This window comes from Vigna angularis, chromosome 4 (genome assembly GCF_016808095.1).
Source record: "Vigna angularis cultivar LongXiaoDou No.4 chromosome 4, ASM1680809v1, whole genome shotgun sequence".
NCBI classification, from domain to species: domain Eukaryota; kingdom Viridiplantae; phylum Streptophyta; class Magnoliopsida; order Fabales; family Fabaceae; genus Vigna; species Vigna angularis.
In genome coordinates, this window is record NC_068973.1 from 40759854 (window position 1) to 40770824 (window position 10971).

Below are 10971 nucleotides of genomic sequence, written 5' to 3' on the forward strand. Positions count from 1 at the left end.
TCCTCAAACATTAATAACTAACGTAAGTAGAATATAATTTACACTTACATTGTTGTCTAAGAGCATTGCAGCTCAAGTGTCTCTCTTTATCAATTTCTTAAGTTTTAGAGGGTCAACGCCAATAGTTGGTTTTTAACTTCAATCCATGTGAGCTCATAGCAACATTGAAGCAAAATTCGAGGACCAAACAAGGTTCATTAAAAAGGGTATGTTCTGAGATTGGCACACTCAAGCGTTAAGCTGAGGGTTTGCAGTTACACTGAAGCAAAATTCATTTTGTTATCATCGTTTTCTATTATGTTTTATACTAGAATATGGTTATTAAGTTAAATGAAATTTGATCTCTTATCACTTCTGCAGATATCTTCATGTCTAATGACAATTAGCCTTGTCATGGTTTCAGCAACATTCTATCTAGAGGTTGGTGATAGTACTGGTATTATCTTAATTCAATTTCATAAGACTAGCTATGCTTTTAACTATCTTATTTGATTGATACCAGGGGGTTGTATTCAACATTTTGGGAATACTTTCTGTTGTTGGACTTGTGGTATGTTTCTTGGATTTGGTTGGAATTTCCTTGTAAAATTTGCAATTTAAGTTTTTAGCATTTGTCTGATTGAACACTAATGTTGTAGGTTATGGTGATTGGGTTCTTTCTAGGCCTTGGACCCATCCCTTGTTGATAATGTCTGAGGTATGAAACACTTTCAGCATTCAAAACAAAAATAATCATAAGGAGGAAGGATTTAGTAATTGTTACATTATTTACTATTTAGTTAATTATGATAGGTTTTGTCATTTTTTTTTTGGTTCTGGAGGTATCATGCCACTTTTGGATATTGAATCATGATTGCAGGTCTTGAGTTAATTGAATATGTGGGGTAATTTCTGGCTTGTTTAATTATGCTTCTCAGATACTTCCTGTGAATATAAAGGGACTTGCTGGTAGTATAGCGACAATGGGAAACTGGCTGATTGCGTGGGTGATAACGATGACAACTAACTTACTTTTAAATTGGAGCAGTGGAGGTGGTGTGTGTACAGTGCGTGTCTTGTATGCTTATATCAATATCAATACAATGCTGACTTGAATGTCTACAGGGACATTCACAATCTACGCATTAGTAGCTGCCATAACAATTGCTTTTATAGCGAAATTTGTCCCTGAGACCAAGGGAAGAACACTGAAAGAAATTCACTTTTCCTTCAGATAGATATGTGTTGGGAGAGCACGCAGGTAGCCTTTCTTGGACCAAACAATGAATATGACAATTAAATTACGCCGTCTAATTCGAGGACCAAACAATGATAACATTGGCTCAATCAGGATCCAAATGTAACTGCAAACCCTCAGCTTCCGCTTCAGAACCTCTCCCAAGTTCGGGCAAGAATTGATTCTCTGCAGCAATTCCTATCTCAATCCATCAGCACCAGCACTCCTCTCACCACCGATCAAATTGTTATGGTTTCCACCCACATTAACTCATCCATCCCATCAAGGGCGACGAGCCTTGTTCGTGACGGTGGAGGGCACATCGACGGGGACGGCGAAACCTCTCTCTCGTGCGTGAAAGGGTCGAACCGCCGTGTCCAGTGTGATTGATGGCACCGCGAACGTGTGCAACAGTGACGGTGGCAACCCAGAGGCAAAACGGCGCGGTGGTTTCCAAATCCCTAATTCCTTTTTTAATTTCTTTTATTTAAATAAAAATTCCACGTAATGGAACAATGGACGCCATCATAAACACGTCATCATAATTAGACGCTGTTAGTGAAAACTTATCGATAAAGGCTTAATTGGCTCATTTTTACAAGTTTATGGACCTGATTGAGACCGAAAAAAACACGATGACCCACTTGAGATTGACACACAAATACGAGGATCAACCGAGGATTTAAACCTATTATTAAGTATAACTAGGCAAAAAAAATGTCATTCACTACGCTCATGTTTTTTTTAAGATAATAAAAAATAATAAAATTATTATTATTATTATAAAATTAAATGTAAATTATTTTATATTTTTATTATAAATACTTTTTATTTACTTCATAAGTAATTTTTTAATTAAAAAAGTATTAATTTTTAAAAAATAATTCAATCGAATGAAACAATTAATATTTTAAAAAAACACTTAAACAATAAAATTAATAAAATAATTATTTTAATTTAAAATACTTTTACCTAAAGAATAAAATTAAAAATTAAATATCAGACACTAAAAAGGAGAAATCTACTAGATAGGAAAAAACTCATACTATTAAGTTACTTTTGGAGAAAAAATCACTTTTACTTTTTTTCTATCATAATCTGTATATATGTTAACTTACTTTAAATTAAATAGTATTTTTTATAATTTTAATTAATGGACGAAACTTAGAATAAAATAAGTTTAATAATAAATTTTGTCCCTTAATATGTTTATAATACTCAATTAAAACTTTTAGTTTATTTAGAGCGTTGCATTACGCTTATCCATGGGCCTGTAGCTGAACAACTTAGGTTTTTGTTGGTTGAGTTCCGTGGATAGCAACAATGGAAGCAGCGTTAGAGAAATTCAATGCCTTCACCAAATCTGGCCAAGACTTTGTTGACGGCGTTTTTCGTCGCCGGAATCCGGTATTCTCTCTCATGTTTTGGGTTTATGCAACTTCTTTAGCATTTATTCACTATGTGTAATGGTAATTTCAGATTGAAATCCTTAAACGGTTGCAGAGAGAGGCATTTTCTGATATTATGAAACTCAGAGACAGACAAGAGAAGGTTGAGCGAATCCTCTCTTTCTATCAGTCCAGCAAAGAGGGACCCTTTCAAGAGACCTCCACTCACGTGAGAGGTCACCTGGACTATTTGGGTTCTTTGTTGGTGCTGAGTGATGTTAATCAGCAGAACATAGATGCTGTAGATAAGTGTGGAATCAGAACAGGGGTTGCTTCCAGGTTCATTTTTGAAACAAAAATTGGGGAGAAGTGTTCTGGTGCTGTTGAGTTTGTGGCCACTAATGCCACTAATGGAGACAGGGAAAATTGTGATGAAAGGCCTCTTTCTCTCTCCAAGCTTAGTTTTACAGCAAATGTCAATGACTGGTTCTCTTTTGTGGCTATGCCTATCGGTGCCCGGGGCAGAGATGTTGCAATTGCTTCCGATTCTTTCGATCAGGTACTGTTTACTTTGGTATGTTTCTCTAATGAATATTCACTGTTAGAATCTGTGGTGGCTAGCTTTTATTTTGCCATTTGCTTTTCCCTTGAAATTAGAGGCGAGAAAGCCAGGAATGGTTTTTCAATATGAAGCCTATTCCTGAATTCTCACCTGAGGAAGGACAATGACCATAGAAGTTAAATAGTTAGAGACTGCAAGTTCAACAGGTTGTCCGAATTGGGTAAAAATATTAAAAAGCATGAAAAAAACATACTAGTCGTTAGAAATACAGAGGCTAGCCTTGAAAATTTTGCAGCAAAGTGTCATCTTAAGTGTGGATGTGGCTTGTCGGAAAAACACGGGGTTCATTATTTAGGGGTCCAGTCATGTGTCTACGTAGATGAATTATGAATTGTTTACTTTGGCTGCCTTTTATCTGGATTTGCGTTTTTTTTTTTGCTGTAAATCGAACTCTATTGCTCATTTAATATATAGTTCTTTTAAACTGCAAATACTATATTGTTTGACTCTTTGGCTTGTTTGTTGATATATCCATTTTTACTCTACCCTTTCTAATTTTGCTATTGATATGCTGACATAGTGTAGTGTTGCATTTAGGTTGGAGAAGGGTTTACAGTTTTTTCCTATTCTGGACCGCCTCTTCTCCACTTGCACAATGGTACTGCTATAGGCATAACTGTGAGAAAGTCAAATGTTATTGCCTCATTGACTGAACATGTAACTGCTTCGCAAATTCCACATACATCTAGCACCTTTGGGCAACTTTTGTATCAATTTTCTGGAGGAACAAAACTGTCTCTTTTGGGACTTCATCACACGCCTTTATCATTAAAGAGACTTGGAAATTTTGACGCTTTTAGCTTTCCAATAGTATTGTCAAAGCAAAATGAAGTTTCTGAGGCAGCAACTGAAGTATCGTCATCAACGGGAATACGCACTTCTGGTGGTTCTATTGCCTTGATGGCGGAGTCCAAAATTGATGGTTTTGGAAAACTTGGGGGTTGGTTTGAGATGAACAAATTAAATCCCCAATCTGTACAATTCGGTGTAAACTTATCTGATGATTCACAAGATTCATTAGGCTGGGGTATGAGTCTCAGTAGATTCATGGAAAATTCAGAAAATGAGGCTCATTTTCAGGCTGAATCCTACCTAAGATTTAACATGGGTAATAAATTTTGCTTGAAGCCAGGGGTTGTATTGGGAACAGATGGGAAATCTAAAATAGCTGCTTTAATGCTTCGGTCTAATTGGTCCCTTTGATGACTATAGTATACTTTCTTGACTAGTTGAGGTCTCAACTCTTTTTCTTTTAATCAGATATGACTTGTTAGTCTGTTATATACACTTGTTTGGTTCAAAATTTTTGTTTTTTATGCAAAATGTATATGGGAGTCAACTGATGTTTTATCATTAGTTATTCACAATGGCCTGATACAATTTTTGGTTTTACATCAAAATGTAATTTGCGAACAAACAGCATTGTTATCACAAAATATGAAATCTTCAGAACATTTTAAACTATTTTTTTTTTCAAAATACATTTCAACTCGTAATAAACAATAAATTATATCAGTAAGGTGTCAACTTTGAAATAGATATAATTTGCTTGCTGGGAAAGGCATATCAGCTTTTAACTTCAATTGTCCTCGCTGATTGAAGGTGTGATTGTATCTCTGTTTAAACAACGTTGAACAATCTAAGCACTTTTCTCCGTTGTTTTTGAATGTGTGATAGTACAAACAAACACATACTAAGATGGTAGAAGACCAAACTAAACTAACATACAAATTGTCATATTTTTGGTCTGCTCACTACCTTTTGAAGCAAAGAAATTGATGTTGAAATACCAACCCGTGTAAAAGACAGAGGCTGCTTACTTCTATCCGCAATTAAAATTAATGTAATTGAAAAACACAGTTCATTTTGGCATTAAGCTGGAGACAAAAGCTGTGTGAACGAGTTGGAACTAATATTGAGTATAAATAATAAGTCAGCCAGCTAATATATCTGCAAAAGAAAGTATATTTGAGAAGCTCAAGCAGTAATTAATTAAACTATATAAAGGGCAAATAAATAACAAGAATTACGAGTAGAGAGTGGGCATAATGCATGAAGAACTTAGCTTGCATTTATTCATTCCTATTTTTGTCTTACTATTTTGTTAATACAAAAGGAATTCGAACTGTATGTTTGTCGTTAGTCCAAGTAATGGATCCAAACAAATCGTTCTCTAAGGATTTCAAAGCTGAGAAAATAACTTTGTAGCTTAGTTTTTTACTACTCTTGGTAAAATGGAGTTTATCTGGAGTTACAGTGACAATAACATTACTAGGAGCGTGCACAGTGGGAGAGTACACTGTTTCAGCTTGTTCACCAACATTTGTGGCAGTTCTAATGACGCTCACATTTCCTTTGCCAGTGAGGTGTACTGCAATGGAAGGGTAGTTGATGTTGGAGATGAGATCAAAACTCGAATCCTTAGGACAACTGAAATTGTGAGGGGCAGATCTGGAGATGATCTTAATCGTGCTCATGTCAAATCCAGCGTAACACAAAAAGTTCAAGTAGTCAACGGTGTTGGTTTCGTAAACCAGCCCTGGTTTTAATGGTTCAGATGTTGTTATTTCCCCTGCCCCATAGTCATAAGGTGTGGCTGACACTCCCGGATCATTTCTTATGGGCCTCTTGAGGTTGTCGTTTTGAATTGCTGCATATGTATAGAACGATGAAAATTATACATTGTGATATCACTTTTATTGCTACCATTGTGGAATCTTAAGAAATCACCTGAAGTCATTATGGCAGATTTGATTGCAGAGGGACTCCAAGTGGGGTTGTGTGTTTTAACAGAGCCTGCAAGCCCTGAAACATGTGGACAGGCCATGGAAGTCCCTGAGATTATGTTGTAAGGTGAAGGCTGTCTTCCTTTCGGAACATTCTCTATGGCTCTTCTACTCCATGCAGCGAAAATGTTTACTCCTGGTGCTGCAATATCAGGCTACAGAGAAAGAACAAAACTTTTGTTTAGTGTTTAAGCATGGAGCCTAATGATATGTGTAATCCTATCATCATATGATACCTTGAGAATATTGCTCGAAAGGATGGAAGGTCCTCTTGATGAAAATCCTGGCACCGTAGGAGAAGGTTTATAACCATGAACTGTGCTTGTGCTTGGTATTGTTGCCACTGGCTTGCTGCATAAACAATTAAACTAACCTGTGATAAAAGCAAATTCTAAAGTTGACCTACAACGTTTGCTTATTATTCTTACCTGGTTGATGTGATATAGTTGCGGACTGATTTGCCATATCTTGCATCTATCACCGTTACTGGGAAGTCCCCATAATTATATGCGAATGACCCATATTCATCGGTAACCATAACCAGACCTATTCCTCCCAATTTTTTAATTCTCGAATTTTTGTCATTAGGTGGATTTTCGTCTTCCGGACCATCACAAACTACTATTTTCCCTTTCACTTTTTTTCCATCTAATGAACCTGACTTGCATACTCTGCATGTAACAAATCGTTTATTTTTGTCGCCAGTGAATGGTTTTGAATCTTAAATATACCTCATGAAAATGCACTTTCTTTAGGTGTCAAATTCCGAACTTTGATTATTTTGGAGTTTATAATTTATGAGCATCAACTATTTTTATGTTTGAGGCATAACATAACGTTTAAGAAAATTATAAAATGGGTAAATCACAGGATAGGAATGAGATGTGTTTTAGAAAAAAAAGTGGAGTCTCAATTTAGAAGACAATTTCGGTTTAGTCTTTAGTTGATTGAAGCAGAAGAAATTAAAGACAAGTCATACTGTTTAAATTCAAAAAAATATTTTTTTAAAATATCCATTTTTCTAATTTAAAAAAAAAATGTATCCAGAAATGTAAAAATTCCATTGGCATTGCTTATGTTTTCATTATACGTACCTGGCGTCAGCTAAGGTGCTCTTTTTTGACTTGGCAAGCTCACCAGATATGATTGGATACTTGGGAGAACTTGAGAGTGGAGAGAAATTTATAGCTCTACCCTAAAGTTTAATAATCATCAATAGCCAACAAAAATAATGATATTAGTTTCACCCAAATAATTCAAAATACCAACAAGAAAAATAAAAATTCAAAATTTGATGAAGATATATGTAAATAAATTTAATGGCGATTTTTTAAAGTAATTATAAACGCGTATGATGTATTGAATATTCTTTAACTAATAATACTTTTAAAATATTTATTATCAAAATTTTAAAATGAATTATAAACATACATCTTTTTAATATTTAATAAAAAATTAATATTTTTTCTCTTTTACTTACTTATCTCAATTATTTTATATTTTAAAATGAAAGTGTTCTTTTATTTATTATGTGTAAAGTAGAAAAATGTGATCTTTGTATTATCACCCTAATTTTAATATGTAAAAAGGGAAAAAGTTTAACTTTCATCATCTCAATAATTTATTAATTTATTTTATAGGTGCAGTGGAAGGATATAAAGTTGGAATTTAGAAATGAACAGAAAAACGTACCTTGATGGTCTTGTTATCACCCAAAACGAGGTCGGATTGGAAATCCCGGTCGATGGTAGAGGCTGCAACCGTAAAAATCCAAGGCGCGTCGTTCACAACCGTGTACGGATCCGGTCCCGCATTCCCGGCGGAGCAGACCACCAGGATGCCACGCTCCACAGCGTGGAATGCTCCGATGGCGATGGGATCATCGAGCAAGTCTTTTTGCTCCCCGGGCTCCGCGCCCAGCGACAGCGACAGCACATCCACTCCGTCGGCAATGGCATCGTCAAACGCCGCCATAATGGCCGACCCGCTACATCCCGGGCCAAAACACACTTTGTAAATCGCCAACCTAGATTCTGGGGACCCACCCTTTGCGTTCCCCGCCGCCACACCATAGAACGACACGTTTTTCACGACGGAACCCACCGCCGTCGACGCCACGTGGGTCCCATGGCCCTCATCATCCCTCGGCGAGTCTTCGACACCAGGATTACCATAAGACCTCGCCCCGATTAGCTTCCTAATTAAATAACCAAAACGATATAAAGCTAATTTTTTAGTAATAACACCAAAATCTGACTTTATTGATTTTCATTTCCAGCCTTTATGGTGGACTCGTATGTGCCTCCTGGAATCATCAGGTGCTGCTGTAACATCATATCCAACTACTGGTGTTTTTTTTTATTATATAAATTTTAAAATTTAAATACGTGAGTTTTAGAAATACAGAAGAGTATATCAGGTGCAGTTTCATGAGTTTTATTTTTCTTATTTTGTTACTCAGATAGTTAAACTCAAAATATTTTCCAACTTTTTTTCAAACTCATCAAATTCACCTTATATTTTTCAAATGTAGTAAAAGATAATTTATGTTCGATTGAGATTTCAGTATCCTACCCGTTGCAGTGGGAGGAATTGAAGTCATGTGATGTCACGCACTTGCCTTTCCAACGGGACGGAATCGGACCCATTCCCTCGCCGCTAAAGCTCGCAGCCTCTGGCCATATACCTGAAAAGTTTCCTTTTTTAATGTGCTAACTTCTTAATTAAGTTATTTAACAAATATATATATATATATATATATATATATATATATATATATATATATATATATATATATATATATATATATATATATATATATATATATATATATATATATATATATATACAGTACATACTTAGTAGGTACGAGGATATATAGTATTTGGTAACTATTGGTGATATCGATAGTAACAGGACAATAACATCTACGTATAGTTTCATATCATTTGTCAATTGTTAATAACCTGAATCTAATATGCCAACGATAACGTCTGAGGAAGAAGAAACACCGGAGAGCGTGTTTGGTTTGGTGTCAACTTTGACACGAGTTTGGTGTGCGAGAAAATCCCAGGAATGTGTTGTGTGGAGCTTCAGAATGGGGTCAGGAAAAACAGACACAACACCAGGTTTCTTAGCAATTGAATCTGCCTCCTCTTTTGATAAACGAGCTGCAAACCCTGAGAAACCATGCTTGTAGTTTCGTACCAGAGCATTCTCATCCCTTCATTCGCATTAAATTAAACATGTAAACATATCATCAAATTAATGAAATACTTGTTATCCAAATAATTAATTAAGTTACCTCATTAGCACTGAATTAAGAATCTGAGCATGGTAATTCCGAAGAGAAGCATTTGTTGAATCCGCAGCTCCCATATACACGATATAAACCTGTTTAGCGTTGGCACCATCGTTATTACCATTCCCTGCTGATGACCTTGACTCTCCAATAAACAGCAACAGAATGCAGAATAAATGCAACAAAAATGCCTTCCCTTTCATGTTTTATCAGTTGGTATTGTTTGAACACATACGTTGTTGCACTGGTGTCCTTTGCATCACCCTCGCATGTTGCTTTATATAATGCAATGGGTCTAGTTCATTGGGTGCTGAGTTTTTGTCAGCATTGAGCAGCGATTGCGATCTACTGTTGAAGAAAAAGTAGAATGTGCGATGGTAGAATGAGTGCATGCTTATTCCTTACACGCATTGCAATTACCCGTTAAGCACTCAGTCCATGCAAAGTGTTTGATAGAGGAAAATAATTGTGAAAACAATATGTTTCTTATTAAGGGATACGTCAAATCAAAATTTTAATTCAATATAAGTTTACGAAAACCTTAGTTCAATTTGGTTTGGATGAGTAAACAAACAAACATCCTTTAAATCTTAATTTTTTAGTTTTAAATTTATTTTTAAAAGCCCGTCAATGAAAAATAGAATATTATTAGTTTTTTTTAAATCAAGTTTCCCGCAAGGATAAGTCCTATATATCCATGTTGAAATTGATTATTTATTACAACATTTTCAGAACATAATTCTTCTATTCTAAAATTGATTATTTACCAAATGGAATATATTTCATCAAAGTGGAATTATTTCTTTCTCTATTTTTTAGCTTACACAAGATTTTTATGCTTAAGTTAATTTCTTTTATATTTAGTCTTTATAAATAGTTTATATTGATATCTTTTTACTTACAAAACAAAATTTATATATATTTTTCACTCTGTTGTTTAAATCTGAGTCAAACGTAAGATTAAAAAAAATCTAACTAGGATTTTAGGTTTCTAACTTCTGTCTTTGTTAAGGTCTTCATGTTTGTTTTGCTTTCATAAAAAATATCATGTCTCAGTGGCAAGAGATAATATCCATGTAAAAAAATAATAATAAATAGAGGAATCATTATATTATAAACGTGAAGCAGAATATTTTCACTTAACTACATTTTGTTTTTCTTTTAACAAGTTTCAAAGCAGAATTACCTTGAGAAATATAAGTTTATTTTTACTTTTATCAATGAAATTGATAGTGGTAAATTAAAATGAATATTATAAGCATGGTTTATTGATTCAATTGATTAATCATTTTAAAGATTAAAGTATTCATAATTCCAATAACTGATTTTCTTGAACTTGAATATTGACTTCACCAAATCCATTTTAAACAATATCTGTAATTACAAATTATAGATTATTTATTCAAGAGTAAATATTGTCACCTCGTAAAGCTTTTCTTTTTTTAGTTATACGTACTGACATTCTAAAAAATTTTAAAATCCAAAGCACCTCTTATTTACCTTGAAATAGTTAGATATGCATCTCTCCACATCATCTATTAAATGTTTAAACACGTATACTCTCTATAAACTTTAAATAATAAAAAAAAAAACAAATATGCAAGTGTAATTCAGGATAATATAAAAAAATGTTTACCTTATTTCTTCTTTATTCAATT

General features: G+C 34.4%; 2 protein-coding genes across 2 annotated transcripts; one reads left to right on the forward strand and one right to left on the reverse strand.

Moving 5' to 3' along the window:
* Window positions 1-2469: 2469 nt before the first annotated feature.
* On the forward strand, window positions 2470-4511 carry LOC108341970 (uncharacterized). The gene is made up of 3 exons (XM_017579670.2): window positions 2470-2623; window positions 2696-3163; window positions 3764-4511. Exons 1-3 carry the CDS (start codon window positions 2540-2542, stop codon window positions 4427-4429), a joined length of 1218 nt encoding a protein of 405 aa, XP_017435159.1. The 5' UTR covers window positions 2470-2539; the 3' UTR covers window positions 4430-4511.
* A 768-nt stretch (window positions 4512-5279) lies between these two features.
* On the reverse strand, window positions 5280-9581 carry LOC108343135 (CO(2)-response secreted protease). Its single transcript, XM_017581216.2, has 9 exons — window positions 9317-9581; window positions 8979-9235; window positions 8587-8698; window positions 7705-8209; window positions 7107-7207; window positions 6441-6683; window positions 6249-6363; window positions 5957-6167; window positions 5280-5876 (listed from the first exon to the last, which is right to left on the reverse strand). Exons 1-9 carry the CDS (start codon window positions 9514-9516, stop codon window positions 5323-5325), a joined length of 2298 nt encoding a protein of 765 aa, XP_017436705.1. The 5' UTR covers window positions 9517-9581; the 3' UTR covers window positions 5280-5322.
* Between the last annotated feature and the right edge of the window lie 1390 nt (window positions 9582-10971).